The sequence below is a fragment of the Peromyscus californicus genome, unplaced genomic scaffold (genome assembly GCF_007827085.1).
Source record: "Peromyscus californicus insignis strain IS unplaced genomic scaffold, ASM782708v3 Scaffold_22__1_contigs__length_63687245, whole genome shotgun sequence".
In the NCBI taxonomy this organism is placed as follows: Eukaryota; Metazoa; Chordata; class Mammalia; order Rodentia; family Cricetidae; genus Peromyscus; species Peromyscus californicus.
In genome coordinates this window covers 50,347,420-50,364,434 of record NW_026294525.1, presented here as the reverse complement: position 1 = coordinate 50,364,434, position 17,015 = coordinate 50,347,420, and the positions used below count along the sequence as shown (strand labels likewise).

Below are 17,015 nucleotides of genomic sequence, written 5' to 3'. Positions count from 1 at the left end.
GTATTAACTCTTCTTTGAAGATCTGGTAGAATTCTGCGCTGAAACCATCTGGTCCTGGGCTTTTTTTGGTTGGGAGACTTTTAATGACTGTTTCTATTTCGTTAGGGGTTATTGGACTATTTAAATAGTTTATCTGGTCTTGATTTAACTTAGGTATGTGGTACCTATCCAGAAAGTTATCCATTTCTTTTAGGTTTTCCAGTTTTGTCGAATAGAGGTTTTTGAAGTATGACCTGATGATTCTCTGGATTTCCTCAATGTCTGTTGTTATGTCCCCCTTTTCATTTCTGATTTTGTTGATTTGGATGCTCTCTCTCTGTCTTTTGGTTAGTTTGGATAAGGGCTTGTCTATCTTGTTGATTTTCTCAAAGAACCAACTCTTTGTTTCATTAATTTTTTGTATTGTTCTCTTTGTTTCTATTTTATTGATTTCAGCTCTCACTTTGATAATTTCCTGGCGTCTATTTTTCCTGGGAGACTGTGCTTCTTCTTGTTCTAGAGCTTTCAGGTATGCTGTTAAGTCTCTAGTGTGAGATTTTTCCAACTTATTTATGTGGGCATTTAGTGCTATGAATTTCCCTCTTAGTATTGCTTTCATAGTGTCCCATAAATTTGGATATGTGGTGTCTTCATTTTCATTGGTCTCTAGGAAGTCTTTAATTTCTTTCTTTATTTCTTCCTTAACCCATTGGTGATTCAGTTGGGTATTATTCAGTTTCCATGAGATTGCAGGTTTTCTGTAGTTTTTGTTGTTGTTGAAATCCAACTTTAGACCATGGTGGTCTGATAGAACACAGGAGGTTATTCCAATTCTTTTGTATCTGTTTAGATTTGTTTTGTGGCCAAGTATGTGGTCAATTTTAGAGAAGGTTCCATGGGGTGCTGAGAAGAAGGTATATTCTTTTTTGTTAGGATGGAATGTTCTGTAGATATCGATTAAGTCCATTTGAGTCATGACATCAGTTAAGTCCTTTATTTCTCTGTTAAGTTTCAATTTGGGAGATCTGTCCAGTGGTGAAAGTGGGGTGTTGAGGTCTCCCACTATTAATGTGTGGGGTTTTATATGTGATTTAAGCTTTAGTAATGTTTCTTTTACATATGTGGGTGCCCTTGTGTTTGGGGCATAAATATTCAGAATTGAGACTTCATCTTGGTGGATCTTTCCTGTGATGAGTATGTAATGCCCTTCTTGATCTCTTTTGATTGATTTTAGTTTGAAGTCTATTTTGCTGGATATCAGGATGGCTACACCCGCTTGTTTCTTAAGACCGTTTGATTGGAAAGTCTTTTCCCAGCCTTTTATTTTTAGGTAGTGTCTATCTTCGAATTTGAGATGTGTTTCTTGTATGCAGCAGAAAGATGGGTCCTGCTTTCGTATCCATTCTGTAAGCCTATGTCTTTTTATAGGTGAATTAAGTCCATTGATATTGAGGGAAATTAATGACCAGTGATTGTTCATTCCTGTTATTTTTTGGTGGTGATGTGTGGGTACTTCTATACGTTGGGGTTTACTGCTGTGGCTTTATCTGTTGCCTGTGTTTTCGAGGGTGTATCTGACTTCCTTAGGTTGGAATTTTCCTTCTAGTGCTTTCTGTAGGGCTGGGTTTGTGGATAAGTATTGTTTAAATCTGGCTTTGTCATGGAATGTCTTGTTCACTCCATCTATGGTGATTGAAAGTTTTGCTGGGTATATTAGTCTAGGCTGACATCCATGGTCTCTTAGTGTCTGCATTACATCTGTCCAGGTTCTTCTGGCTTTCAAAGTCTCCATTGAGAAATCGGGTGTTATTCTGATGGGTTTGCCTTTATATGTCACTTGGCCTTTTTCCTTTGCTGCTCTTAATATTCTTTCTTTATTCTGTACGTTTAGTTGTTTAACTATTATGTGGCGAGGGGACTTTTTTTGGGGGTCTAGTCTGTTTGGTGTTCTATAAGCTTCTTGTATCTTCATAGGCATTTCCTTCTTTAAGTTGGGAAAGTTTTCTTCTATGATCTTGTTGAATATATTTTCTGTGCCCTTGAGTTGGTATTCTTCTCCTTCTTTGACCCCTATTATTCTTAGGTTTGGTCTTTTCATGGTGTCCCAAATTTCTTGGACATTTTGGTTCATGACTTTGTTGGCTTTAGTGTTTTCTTTGACTGATGAATGTATTTCTTCTACTGTATCTTCAACGCTAGAGATCCTCTCTTCCATCTCTTGCATTCTGTTGATTATACTTGCATCTGAAGTTCCCAATCGTTTTCTCAGATTTTCTATTTCCAGCATTCCCTCTGTTTGTGTCTTCTTCATTTTTTCTATTTCCCTTTTCAGGTCTTGGACTGTTTCCTTCATTTGTTTCATTGATTTTTCTTGATTTTCTCTCAGTATTTTATTGTTTTCTTCCAGGACTTTATTGATTTCTTCTAATTTGTTTGCCCTTTCCTCTAGTTGTTTACAGCGTTCTTCACATTTTTTTGTCTTTTCCTCTACACAAGCCTCTAGCTTCTTCATGATGTCATTCATAAGGCTGTTTTCTTCTGCTTCTTCCAATTTCTGATGTTCAGGTCTAGGTGTTGGAGGAGGGCTAGGGCCTGGTGATGCTGTATTGCTATTCATTTTGTTGTATATGTTTCTGCCTTGACGTCTGCCCATCTCGTTGTGCTTCCTTACTGGCCTTATCCGCACACTTGGTTCAGCCAGACCAGTGTTCCAAAAGGGAAGTCCGGAGCAAGATGGGAGCTGGGGGCCGGCCTCTAAGTCTCAGGAAGAGGCTTGGGGCTCAGGCGGATGGGCGTGGGGGCAGGGCGTGGAGACTGCAGGGCCTGCCAGGGGTCTTGGAGAAGGGGATCCTTCCCGGTGGGGCTAGCAGGGAACCTGCCCGGTGGCCAGAACCTGGGGCCAAGTTGGGTAGGTCTTCCCTGGAGTGGCTGGTGCCCAGGGATGGGGTCTGGGGCAAGGAAGGGTACTCACCAGTTTTTCAAAAGGGAAGTCCGGAGCAAGATGGGAGCTGGGGGCCGGCCTCTAAGTCTCAGGAAGAGGCTTGGGGCTCAGGCGGATGGGCGTGGGGGCAGGGCGTGGAGACTGCAGGGCCTGCCAGGGGTCTTGGAGAAGGGGATCCTTCCCGGTGGGGCTAGCAGGGAACCTGCCGGGTGGCCAGAACCTGGGGCCAAGTTGGGCAGGTCTTCCCTGGAGTGGCTGGTGCCCAGGGATGGGGTCTGGGGCAAGGAAGGGTACTCACCAGTTTTCCAAAAGGGAAGTCCGGAGCAAGATGGGAGCTGGGGGCCAGCCTCTAAGTCTCAGGAAGAGGCTTGGGGCTCAGGGGGATGGGAGTGGGGGCAGGGCGTGGAGACTGCAGGGTCTGCCAGGGGTCTTGGAGAAGGGGATCCTTCCCGGTGGGGCTAGCAGGGAACCTGCCCGGTGACCAGAACCTGGGGCCAAGTTGGGCAGGTCTTCCCTGGAGTGGCTGGTGCCCAGGGATGGGGTCTGGGGCAAGGAAGGGTACTCACCAGTTTTCCAAAAGGGAAGTCCGGAGCAAGATGGGAGCTGGGGGCCGGCCTCTAAGTCTCAGGAAGAGGCTTGGGGCTCAGGGGGATGGGCGTGGGGGCAGGGCGTGGAGACTGCAGGGAATGCCAGGGGTCTTGGAGAAGGGTATCCTTCCCGGTGGGGCTAGCAGGGAACCTGCCGGGTGGCCAGAACCTGGGGCCAAGTTGGGCAGGTCTTCCCTGGAGTGGCTGGTGCCCAGGGATGGGGTCTGGGGCAAGGAAGGGTACTCACCAGTTTTCCAAAAGGGAAGTCCGGAGCAAGATGGGAGCTGGGGGCCGGCCTCTAAGTCTCAGGAAGAGACTTGGGGCTCAGGGGGATGGGCGTGGGGGCAGGGCGTGGAGACTGCAGGGAATGCCAGGGGTCTTGGAGAAGGGGATCCTTCCCGATGGGGCTAGCAGGGAACCTGCCCGGTGGCCAGAACCTGGGGCCAAGTTGGGCAGGTCTTCCCTGGAGTGGCCGGTGCCCAGGGATGGGGTCTGGGGCAAGGAAGGGTACTCACCAGTTTTCCAAAAGGGAAGTCCGGAGCAAGATGGGAGCTGGGGGCCGGCCTCTAAGTCTCAGGAAGAGGCTTGGGGCTCAGGGGGATGGGCGTGGGGGCAGGGCGTGGAGACTGCAGGGAATGCCAGGGGTCTTGGAGAAGGGGATCCTTCCCGGTGGGGCTAGCAGGGAACCTGCCGGGTGGCCAGAACCTGGGGTCAAGTTGGGCAGGTCTTCCCTGGAGTGGCTGGTGCCCAGGGATGGGGTCTGGGGCAAGGAAGGGCACTCACCAGTTTTCCAAAAGGGAAGTCCGGAGCAAGATGGGAGCTGGGGGCCAGCCTCTAAGTCTCAGGAAGAGGCTTGGGGCTCAGGGGGATGGGGAGTGGGGGCAGGGCGTGGAGACTGCAGGGTCTGCCAGGGGTCTTGGAGAAGGGGATCCTTCCCGGTGGGGCTAGCAGGGAACCTGCCCGGTGGCCAGAACCTGGGGCCAAGTTGGGCAGGTCTTCCCTGGAGTGGCTGGTGCCCAGGGATGGGGTCTGGGGCAAGGAAGGGTACTCACCAGTTTTCCAAAAGGGAAGTCCGGAGCAAGATGGGAGCTGGGGGCCGGCCTCTAAGTCTCAGGAAGAGGCTTGGGGCTCAGGCGGATGGGCGTAGGGGCAGGGCGTGGAGTCTGCAGGGCCTGCCAGGGGTCTTGGAGAAGGGGATCCTTCCGGTGGGGCTAGCAGGGAACCTGCCGGGTGGCCAGAACCTGGGGCCAAGTTGGGCAGGTCTTCCCTGGAGTGGCTGGTGCCCAGGGATGGGGTCCGGGGCAAGGAAGGGCACTCACCAGTTTTCCAAAAGGGAAGTCCGGAGCAAGATGGGAGCTGGGGGCCAGCCTCTAAGTCTCAGGAAGAGGCTTGGGGCTCAGGGGGATGGGAGTGGGGGCAGGGCGTGGAGACTGCAGGGTCTGCCAGGGGTCTTGGAGAAGGGGATCCTTCCCGGTGGGGCTAGCAGGGAACCTGCCCGGTGGCCAGAACCTGGGGCCAAGTTGGGCAGGTCTTCCCTGGAGTGGCCGGTGCCCAGGGATGGGGTCTGGGGCAAGGAAGGGTACTCACCAGTTTTCCAAAAGGGAAGTCCGGAGCAAGATGGGAGCTGGGGGCCGGCCTCTAAGTCTCAGGAAGAGGCTTGGGGCTCAGGCGGATGGGCGTAGGGGCAGGGCGTGGAGTCTGCAGGGCCTGCCAGGGGTCTTGGAGAAGGGGATCCTTCCGGTGGGGCTAGCAGGGAACCTGCCGGGTGGCCAGAACCTGGGGCCAAGTTGGGCAGGTCTTCCCTGGAGTGGCTGGTGCCCAGGGATGGGGTCCGGGGCAAGGAAGGGCACTCACCAGTTTTCCAAAAGGGAAGTCTGGAGCAAGATGGGAGCTGGGGGCCAGCCTCTAAGTCTCAGGAAGAGGCTTGGGGCTCAGGGGGATGGGAGTGGGGGCAGGGCGTGGAGACTGCAGGGTCTGCCAGGGGTCTTGGAGAAGGGGATCCTTCCCGGTGGGGCTAGCAGGGAACCTGCCCGGTGGCCAGAACCTGGGGCCAAGTTGGGCAGGTCTTCCCTGGAGTGGCTGGTGCCCAGGGATGGGGTCTGGGGCAAGGAAGGGTACTCACCAGTTTTCCAAGAGGGAAGTCCGGAGCAAGATGGGAGCTGGGGGCCGGCCTCTAAGTCTCAGGAAGAGGCTTGGGGCTCAGGGGGATGGGCGTGGGGGCAGGGCGTGGAGACTGCAGGGAATGCCAGGGGTCTTGGAGAAGGGGATCCTTCCCGGTGGGGCTAGCAGGGAACCTGCCGGGTGGCCAGAACCTGGGGTCAAGTTGGGCAGGTCTTCCCTGGAGTGGCTGGTGCCCAGGGATGGGGTCTGGGCAAGGAAGGGCACTCACCAGTTTTCCAAAAGGGAAGTCCGGAGCAAGATGGGAGCTGGGGGCCAGCCTCTAAGTCTCAGGAAGAGGCTTGGGGCTCAGGGGGATGGGAGTGGGGGCAGGGCGTGCAGACTGCAGGGTCTGCCAGGGGTCTTGGAGAAGGGGATCCTTCCCGGTGGGGCTAGCAGGGAACCTGCCTGGTGGCCAGAACCTGGGGCCAAGTTGGGCAGGTCTTCCCTGGAGTGGCTGGTGCCCAGGGATGGGGTCTGGGGCAAGGAAGGGTACTCACCAGTTTTCCAAAAGGGAAGTCCGGAGCAAGATGGGAGCTGGGGGCCGGCCTCTAAGTCTCAGGAAGAGGCTTGGGGCTCAGGCGGATGGGCGTGGGGGCAGGGCGTGGAGACTGCAGGGCCTGCCAGGGGTCTTGGAGAAGGGGATCCTTCAGGTGGGGCTAGCAGGGAACCTGCCGGGTGGCCAGAACCTGGGGCCAAGTTGGGCAGGTCTTCCCTGGAGTGGCTGGTGCCCAGGGATGGGGTCCGGGGCAAGGAAGGGCACTCACCAGTTTTCCAAAAGGGAAGTCCGGAGCAAGATGGGAGCTGGGGGCCAGCCTCTAAGTCTCAGGAAGAGGCTTGGGGCTCAGGGGGATGGGAGTGGGGGCAGGGCGTGGAGACTGCAGGGTCTGCCAGGGGTCTTGGAGAAGGGGATCCTTCCCGGTGGGGCTAGCAGGGAACCTGCCCGGTGGCCAGAACCTGGGGCCAAGTTGGGCAGGTCTTCCCTGGAGTGGCTGGTGCCCAGGGATGGGGTCTGGGGCAAGGAAGGGTACTCACCAGTTTTCCAAGAGGGAAGTCCGGAGCAAGATGGGAGCTGGGGGCCGGCCTCTAAGTCTCAGGAAGAGGCTTGGGGCTCAGGGGGATGGGCGTGGGGGCAGGGCGTGGAGACTGCAGGGAATGCCAGGGGTCTTGGAGAAGGGGATCCTTCCCGGTGGGGCTAGCAGGGAACCTGCCCGGTGGCCAGAACCTGGGGTCAAGTTGGGCAGGTCTTCCCTGGAGTGGCTGGTGCCCAGGGATGGGGTCTGGGCAAGGAAGGGCACTCACCAGTTTTCCAAAAGGGAAGTCCGGAGCAAGATGGGAGCTGGGGGCCAGCCTCTAAGTCTCAGGAAGAGGCTTGGGGCTCAGGGGGATGGGAGTGGGGGCAGGGCGTGCAGACTGCAGGGTCTGCCAGGGGTCTTGGAGAAGGGGATCCTTCCCGGTGGGGCTAGCAGGGAACCTGCCTGGTGGCCAGAACCTGGGGCCAAGTTGGGCAGGTCTTCCCTGGAGTGGCTGGTGCCCAGGGATGGGGTCTGGGGCAAGGAAGGGTACTCACCAGTTTTCCAAAAGGGAAGTCCGGAGCAAGATGGGAGCTGGGGGCCGGCCTCTAAGTCTCAGGAAGAGGCTTGGGGCTCAGGCGGATGGGCGTGGGGGCAGGGCGTGGAGACTGCAGGGCCTGCCAGGGGTCTTGGAGAAGGGGATCCTTCAGGTGGGGCTAGCAGGGAACCTGCCGGGTGGCCAGAACCTGGGGCCAAGTTGGGCAGGTCTTCCCTGGAGTGGCTGGTGCCCAGGGATGGGGTCCGGGGCAAGGAAGGGCACTCACCAGTTTTCCAAAAGGGAAGTCCGGAGCAAGATGGGAGCTGGGGGCCAGCCTCTAAGTCTCAGGAAGAGGCTTGGGGCTCAGGGGGATGGGAGTGGGGGCAGGGCGTGGAGACTGCAGGGTCTGCCAGGGGTCTTGGAGAAGGGGATCCTTCCCGGTGGGGCTAGCAGGGAACCTGCCCGGTGGCCAGAACCTGGGGCCAAGTTGGGCAGGTCTTCCCTGGAGTGGCCGGTGCCCAGGGATGGGGTCTGGGGCAAGGAAGGGTACTCACCAGTTTTCCAAAAGGGAAGTCCGGAGCAAGATGGGAGCTGGGGGCCGGCCTCTAAGTCTCAGGAAGAGGCTTGGGGCTCAGGGGGATGGGCGTGGGGGCAGGGCGTGGAGACTGCAGGGAATGCCAGGGGTCTTGGAGAAGGGGATCCTTCCCGGTGGGGCTAGCAGGGAACCAGTTTTCCAAAAGGGAAGTCCGGAGCAAGATGGGAGCTTGATAATCATTCTTATTGAATACAGTTTACATTAGGTTTGGAACCTTCTTATTTAGATAAAAAAGGGGAAATGTGGTGGTATTTGCTCCACCCATGACCTTGGGCTCTATGGCCCAAAGGAGGCTGTCCTTCTTGCTGTTGAACATGACCTCTTAATGAACTAAGTCTGAAACTATAAACAAGCTCCCAATTAAATGTTTTCTTCGAAAAGCTGCCTTAGTCATGGTGTCTCTTCATAGTGCTAGAACAGTAACCAAGGCACATCATAAAAATTGTAATACTCTCAAATTACATACATTAGACAGCAAGAAATGAGGGCTTGAATTCTCCAAATCAGAGGACAGTAGAAGGTGATTCTATTGATAAGATTTAGAAACCTCATCTCATACACATATAGTCAGATAATACCAATGACTACGTTACCAGGAATCACCTCAGAGAAAAGAGATTGTAAAATATTTAGTGTAATTTTACTATTTATGACTAAAATTTAAAAAGTGAGGAAAAGCCAATGCTCAAAGCTGAATTCAATGAAAATAAAAAATGCAAAATAAAACACAGTAAAGATCCAGAAGTAAACCACATATCCAAAGGAAACTAACTTGTGGGGAAACTGGTAATTTTGCTGGTAATTGATCAGAGGCCCCATGATGTGCATAGCATCCACAATGGTTTTGGTCTGCTGTGTATTTACTGTCTTGAAGTGGAACTCCACAGGGGCCTGCAACATTGCAGTCTCTACAGCCTTTTCTCCTTCAGCAATGTCGAACTCCACAGTCTCTCCATCTCCACTGCAGTGTGCTTCCTTGGGTTGCTCTTTCCAGCAGTCTGCTATACAAATGCATCTTCCATGGTGTCATTCCTGTTGACAAAGTGGTAGTGTTCCTTACATTGAATCATTTTACTGTTCCCAAAACCTTTCTTGTGGTGTTTTTCTTGTCCCTGCTGGCAACAGTGGCCAGACATGAGTTCATGTGCATACAAGCAACACTGAATGGATTCAGCAGATTATGTTTATATATTTATTCACATATATGTGTAATGATAATAATTAAAGAATAGGAGCTCAAGAATTTAAGATGTGAGGGGATGTGGGAAAAATTGGAAGAAGAGGGTGGAAGAAAATGATGTAATTATATATACATATATTTAAAAAGAATGGTTGTTATAAAAAGAAAGGCTAGTGTTGGCAAGGATATGAATAAAGGGGAATACTTACATAGTTCTGATTAGAATATAAATTAATGCAGATATTATAGAAAATATTGTAGCTAGAGTTTTCCTACCTGGCCCACAGTCAGGACAAATCTCTCTCACCTGCCAGTCCCACAGCCGCTCAGACCCGACCAAGTAAACACAGAGACTTATATTGGTTACAAACTGTATGGCCGTGGCAGGCTTCTTGCTATCTGTTCTTACAACTTAAATTAATCCATTTCCATTAATCTATACCTTGCCACATGGCTCGTGGCTTACCGGCATCTTCACATGCTGTTTCTCATCATGGCGGCTAGCAGTGTCTCTCTGACTCAGCCTTCCACTTCCCAGCTTTATTCTCCTCCTTGTCCCGCCTATACTTCCTGCCTAGCCAATGGCCAATCAGTGTTTTATTTATTGACCAATCAGAGCAACACATTTGCCATACAGAACATCCCACAGCACTTCCCCTTTTCTTTCTTTTTTTTTTTTTCAAAAAGGAAGGTTTTAACCTTAACAAAGTAAAATTACATATAATTTGGTAATTTGGGCGTAGCTTCTCTTACTACTTCCTGCTGGAGGGGGGCGCTGTATCTTAGGGGGACACAAAGAAAATTTTAGGATCATGGAGTAGTCCGTGAGGCTGTATTGTCTGAACCAGTTTCCTTGAAACCATTCCGGATATTGGGTCATCTGGGCCATGGTGTCATCAGAGACCTTTCAGGGGGTCTTGGCTGGTCAAACCTGATGTATCTTAATCTGGAACAAATCCATAGCCTCTGGCTTTCTGTGGAAACAAAAGAGACTCTTTTCCAAAGCAACATATCCTTATATCCAAATTTTGAAGTCAAGGTATCTTTAAAATATACATATTGATTTAACTCAGCTTCCTTTATAATCAAATATCTCTCTGCAGTTAAGAATCCCAAAGACAACACAATCCAGATTCTCTGTGTAATATTCATCTTTACGTGGCTTATTTTTTATATTAATTTTACTGTCTCTTTAAAAACTTTATTTTTTAAAACTATGTATTTGTTTATATAACTGTATATATCACCTTTTTTTGTCTCTTTCAAGCCTACGTATATTTTACACACATTTTAAACTATTACATCTGAATCTGTCTTATTGTGAATCTATTACTTTAAGCTGCAGCAGCTGTGGCTGCTGGCTCCTCCCACCTCAGCTTCCCTACATGGCTATGTTTACCACCAGCTCTGGGAGCTATCGTGGGTCTATGCTTTTATCCAAGCAGCGTGTAGCCCAGAAACCTCTTTTTTTTTGTTTTGTACTAGCAAAGTCTAAATCCACCATGCAGCTTAATGTGCCACTTGCAGAGGCCTCATTCCCGCCATACTTCAGGTCGAGCGCACACGCATGCTAGGAACCCACCAGTAGCTCAAACCGGCAGCTGCCGCTCATTTGAGAGAGACAATTAGGAACTGTTTTTAGCTCCGTTTTAGAATCTTTTTCTCAGAAACTCTTGCCACCATGTTGGACGCCAAAATATTATGGAGATTCTTCAAGAAATCAAAAATAGAACTGCCATATAATCTAATAATTTCACTAATAGGTATATAAAATGAAATTAATTCAGTATGTTCAAAATAAGTCTACATGCCTCAAATTTATTGCAGTTAGTCATGATAGCCAAGTAGAATAAACTAAAGTGCCAAAAATAATCTACATAAATATAACAGAATACTATCCCACCATTATAAAGAATGAAATCCCATCCATTATGATAATGTATGGGACCAAAGGACAATTATGTAAAATGAGGCATGAAGTATATATATTGCAATCTCACATTCATATGTGGAAACTGAAAAGATCTACCACATAGAAGTTGAAAGTATAATAGAGGTTATTAAAGGCTAAGTGAAGTGAGGAGCTACTGAAGAAAATCATTCAGTAGCTACTGAGTTGCATTTAGGAACAAAAATAAGGTGGGAGTGTAGGGCAGTGGGGGTACAGACAGCATGTGACAGAAACAGTAATTTTGGTTTTCTGTTACACATTAACATGAGTATAGACAGCAATAATGAACTGGATATTTCAAAAAATTTAAAAAAATCACTACAAAGACATGTTTGAAGAAATAGGTATGTTTAGTTGTATTTGAGCATTATGTAACAAATATACACAGCATAACATCATATGTCACACCATAATTATTCATAATTTGTGTGTGCTGATTATGGAGGTAGGCAAGCAAGAAGATAGATAGATGATAGGCAGATCAGTAGGTAGATAGATCAAGAGAAAGTTAAGAAAACCTGTAAAAACCTTTTAGGGGTGAGTTATAGTGGTATTAGCTTATGTAGAACACAAAAAGAAAAAAATCTCTAACTCTAAACACACACAATTATATTTGTGATACTTTTCAAAACTACATTAAGATTTTTTTGTATTGGTAAGTGCTATAGCAAAAGAGTAAAGATTCTTTAAAAGTATTTTATATATATATATATATATATATATATATATATACATGCTATTTGTTAGAGCATCTTACTGATGCACATAATTATTTTATTAGTTTGTTTAGTTTAGTTTTGTTTGTTGAGACAGTGCCTCATGTAGCCCAGGTTGGCCTTGAACCCTGATCTTCCTGCTTCTACTTCCTGAATGCTGGGGTTAGAGGCGTGCCCCACTATGCCCAGTGTATACTGTACTGAGGATCAAACCCAGGGCTTCATGCATGCTATGCAAGTACTCTATCACTAAGCCTCATCAGCCCATAATGTTTTTATTCAGATAAATCAACCTATTTGGGCAAACACTGATTATTATTATTCTCTCCTGGATCTTGCTTTAAGTGTTCTTGGCTAATTGTTCATTTTATGAAGGTTTTAGTTATCAAATTATTACTTTTTATTCATACTGAGAACATAAATGTTAAATAAAAGATTCATTTATCATTATAAATTAATGATTCTTACACAACATTTAATTTGAAGTTAAAAAATTAAAATTCATATAAAAATGCATATTCCGTAATTAAGAAACATTTAAGAAGTAATTCTATTACTCGAGCTCTCTGAATCATAGCATGACTTGTTTCTATAATGTCAGATTACCCTTTTTGTTATTATATTTTTCCAGGTCCACCTTCTGGTTGTCACTGCCTGTGCATGAGTCAAAGCAGAATAAGTTTTATGTACAAGAGCACACACGGACAAAGACATTGCAGCAAAGCTGACTGGGCCTGGCACAGGAGGGTAGTGTGAAGCACACACCTATGATATCTCCCTCAATTTCTGTAACCCTTTCCCCACTGAACCTGAGGGTATTGTATGAGTCATTCCAAAACTAAATCCATAACCATTCATGAAAACCTAGACTCGCTCATGAATCACATTCTCAATATCGGGTATGTAAAATACACTTTGTTTACTGCTTGTGACCTTACTGATAGGTTATTTGAATTTCCAATGAGTTCATTGAATCATGTTCAGATTTGAGCTTCTTGGAAACACTGGAGAGTCCTTTTACATCTTTGTCCTGTCTCCTGTTTTATACTGTTGAACTCAAATAGCAAGTGTCATATAAATTTCCTCCATTTCCCCTCTAGTTATGCTTTCTGTTCTTCCCTGCTTGGCTCTGTGTCCAAGAGGCTGACTTTAACTTCTGGATTCTAATGGAGAGAAGAAAGGAAAGGAGAATAGATACAGACTCACTCCTCCCTCACCTCCCTGCCAGGTGCAGGCTGATAGCCCTGTATTTCCTCCACAGCTCTCTGAACTTACTAACGATTCCTTTTTCCCTTGTTTTCCTGCTATGACCCTTAGCGGTGCTTCTTGTCAGAAGGCAGAATACTACCCTCAAACTTGTTCTTCTATACTCTTTCTGTTTGCTTTGCCCTCCACACACCATGTTAGTTATTAGAGAGAATATGTCTTTGGAGAAGATCCTGTATTTCTCTCCTCAGAGCCTCTGAATACTGTTTTTGAAAGCCCATCAAGCATCACATTCTCCTGGTTCTGAGAAATGAATAATATTCACTTATTAGACAATAGGTGAATGGTTCTTGGTTTCAGACCTAAGATTTAATCTAAGTAATTTCTGTAAGTAATTGTTTTATAATAATCATCACCTCAGTAATGTTGTAACAAAAAAAATTTAGCCAAAAATACACCCATAATTAAATAGAAAAAGTGCTCATAGTAGCTTTAAAAGTCAAAACTTTTGGGATTTCTATAACCACCTTTGGGAATAATCATGCAAATCAATGAGGCCACTGTGAAGAAAAATAATTGTGGTCTGTAGTCAGATACACATTTAGCTATCACTTACATTTATTAATGAACAAAATTTAGTCTTGTTTAAAGTATGAATTAATTTTATATGTGTTTAAAGGAAATTTCTTGAATAAAATGAATCTAATTAAAACACATATACTTCCACCTGATGAGTTTTATGAACATTTCAAATTATAGTATGATCATCCCATAATATTCCAGTAATTACTATAGAAAATTGGAAGTAAATATACTATATAAATAATACAAAAAATACTATTTCACACTGAATTATTTTTCTTATTCATCATGCTTACTAGTTAAGTCATAAGAACTTATTTGTGATTTAAAAATAGAGCATTTGTAGAAATTGAATCTAGCAGAAATTTAACTTTATATTATCTAAACCACAGGAGCACAACATCCATGACTTTAACAAATGAAGATTAAGTACCAGATTTCGTGGGATAGTCCACCCTCCTTCACAACACAACCTACAGGAAATGAGAGAGGCCATTAGTTTGAAAGACACATTCTTTTAAAGAATGAGTTCACTCCACCACAACCTCATCTCAGTCAATAAGACTGAGAAGTAAGGGCTTTGCCTCAAATACGTGCCTAGGTTTTCAGGAAAGTTGTGACCCCAGAAACTAAAGCGAACAGAGGTCATACTCACCCTGTACTATAGACATTACTCCTGCTGTCTGTGTCATCTCAAGTTAAGTTTAATTACATTAAAAGGGAACTTCCAAGCCATATGAAAATAGAGAAAAATTTAAAGACATTATCTCCTCTCTGCACCTCAAAAAGTGTGATACCCGGCCGGGCGGTGGTGGCGCACGCCTTTAATCCCAGCACTCGGGAGGCAGAGCCAGGCGGATCTCTGTGAGTTCGAGGCCAGCCTGGTCTCCAAAGCGAGTTCCAGGAAAGGCGCAAAGCTACACAGAGAAACCCTGTCTCGAAAAACCAAAAAAAAAAAAAAAAAAAAAAAAAAAAGTGTGATACCCAAACCTGTCAAGTATATGGAAACAAATATGTTAATAAAAATCACAAGAATGATTGATATTGTTAATTTTAGAGTTGAAATATTTTTCTCATAAATTAGAATCTGTCTCATCACACACACATACAAAATAATTCTTACAGAAAAATCTTTTTAAAAAACACCTCAAAATTTTGCAATATAAATTTCATTCTTTCGTAACGCGTGCCCCTCCCGGGCGTCGGCGCTCCGGCGTCCTGGCTGCCGGCGCCCTGGCCTGGCTGCTCTTCTGGGCGGCTGGGCTGGTCGGCAGGCTCGCCGCGGACCTCAGCGATGCCCCCTTCAGCTCTGGTATAAGGGCCACTTGTTCTGAAATAATTTTGAGGCAAGAATTTTTGAAAGATGGTTTCCACAGAGACCTTGTAATCAAAGTGAAATTTGGAGAAAGCATTGAGGACTTACAGACTTGCCGGCTCTTAATTAGACATTACATCCCAACAGGATTTTTTGTGGATCCGTATGAGTTGGCTTCATTACGAGAGAGAAACGTAACAGAAGCAGTGATGGTATCAGAAAGTTTTAATATAGAAGCCCCCAACTATTTGTCCAAAGAATCCGAAGTCCTCATCTATGCACGACAAGATGCACAGTGCATCGATTGCTTCCAGGCCTTTTTGCCTGTGCACCATCGCTATCATCGGCCACATAAGAAAGATGGAGACACCCTGATTGTGGTCAACAACCCAGAGTTACTGATGTACTGTGACCAAGAGTTCCCTGTTTTGAAATGCTGGGCTCAGTCAAAAGTGGCAGCTCCCTGTGCTTTGAGAAGTGAGGAGATCTGCCAGTGGAACAGCATGCAGTATAAATCAATACTTAAGAATTTGACCCTGCAAGTTCCTGTGGGACTGACTATACACACCACTTTAGTGTGTTCTGTGACTCTGCTTATTACCATCCTGTGTTCTACTTTGATCCTGTTAGCTGTTTTCAAATATGGCCATTTTTCCCTGTAAGTTTTATATAGTTAGATGTTTTCTAGGGACCTAATAAATGAGATCTATTCCTTTGTGACAAAAAAAAAAATTTCATTCTTTCTTTTGTCTTCTTTTTTTTCTTAAGACAGTGTCTGATGTAGCCTGGAACTCACTATGTAGTCCACTCTGACCTCCTAACTCACAAAGACCTACCTGCCTCTGCCTCCCAAGTGCTTGTTCAAAAGGTATGCACCACTACACCTTAAAAAGTTGAGATAACAGAGGCAATATAATTTCAAAAGTAGATAATTGCAATAAACATTGAAGATTGTGACTATTAATGTATAGACATAGTTCAAATATAAAATTGAAAAAGTATTCATTCTGACAGAATTTAATTGCAATGTATCATTTACTTTTATTCAAATAATAATTCTAAAAAGTGATTGTCAAATATTTTGCTCTTAGGCTATAATTGTCTTAAAAAAATCAGTAAATTTGATTTATAAGTGACATATTTTTAAAGATTTTAGGTGAGGTAAGTGGTTTCTTAATTTTAAGTTGAAAAAGATATAAAGAACTTAAGAAAACATTGTAAAATGGCACCCAAACAAACCACTGTTTACACTTCTCTGCTAATTATTCAATTTGATTCCTGTCTTTTTGATATTATGTCATCAATACATTCATGTATCATAATTTATTATAAATACCACATGTACAAATACCCTTTTGATTAAAACTCTGCCCACATTTTTTTTTAATCTCCTTAGGATTGAGTTGTGATACTGAAAGAATTAAAATCAGCTTATTTTTGATATTCAATACACAGGAAATCTTTGATAAGAACCAAATAAATAGAATGATTAAAACACTGATTTTATGAGAGAAGAAAGATGGCAGAGTAGGGATAGACAGCACTCCCCTGAATACCCATAAATCCAAAAGAAAACATACAATCAGTTAGTGTAAGAAAGACATAAAAAGGAATACAGAGAAAAGCCCACAATCAACAGTAGAGAATGAAAGACTAGATGCAGTCATGAAATATTGACTACTAAATTCACAAAGGAAACAATATATCTCAATTTAGAACCCTAAGTAAAATGATGAGAAAAGGGAGCCTCCTTCCGCTTCATCCTTGCAAACAAAAGAATACAAAAGTCATTACATGTGAGAAAAAAAATGTCATGGGGGAAAGGCACAAGTTCTAGCTTCACCCTTGGAAACAGCATATCACCAAAATTAGGTGGAAGTTCTACTTAAAGGCCAATTTTTGTTCAAATTATACTCTGAAGATGACGTGAGTGGCAAACTTCAATATGTCAATACTTCTTTAGTCTGTAGAATTGTTTATAGATTAAAATGTGACTAAAGCTTTTTGAAGTGCTTTGGAAATATAGGAGCTTTACCCACATGTAAACTCTTGTTGTAAGTAACTATAATATGCACGTGACCACATGAGCAAACAACTCACTTATTTCCCCAAATCTGTGACATTATCCCTATGTAGAATCTGTATAAACTTCTGAAAATTCACTATTCATGGAGCAAACAGGTAAAAAAGAGTTGTTTAGGGATGTACAGACACAGCTTTGCAGAGTTCTGTAACTTTGCTCAATAACTTTAATA

General features: G+C 45.3%; 1 protein-coding gene across 1 annotated transcript in view; it reads left to right on the top strand.

Moving 5' to 3' along the window:
• LOC128118768 (phosphatidylinositol-glycan biosynthesis class X protein) overlaps window positions 1–15,501 on the top strand; it is a 46,616-nt gene extending 31,115 nt beyond the window's left edge. Inside the window, exon 2 of the mRNA XM_052751587.1 lies at window positions 14,571–15,501. Within this exon, the coding sequence (XP_052607547.1) occupies window positions 14,571–15,422 (852 nt within the window). The 3' untranslated portion in view covers window positions 15,423–15,501. The remainder of the gene's footprint in view (window positions 1–14,570) is intronic.
• Window positions 15,502–17,015: the final 1,514 nt, after the last annotated feature.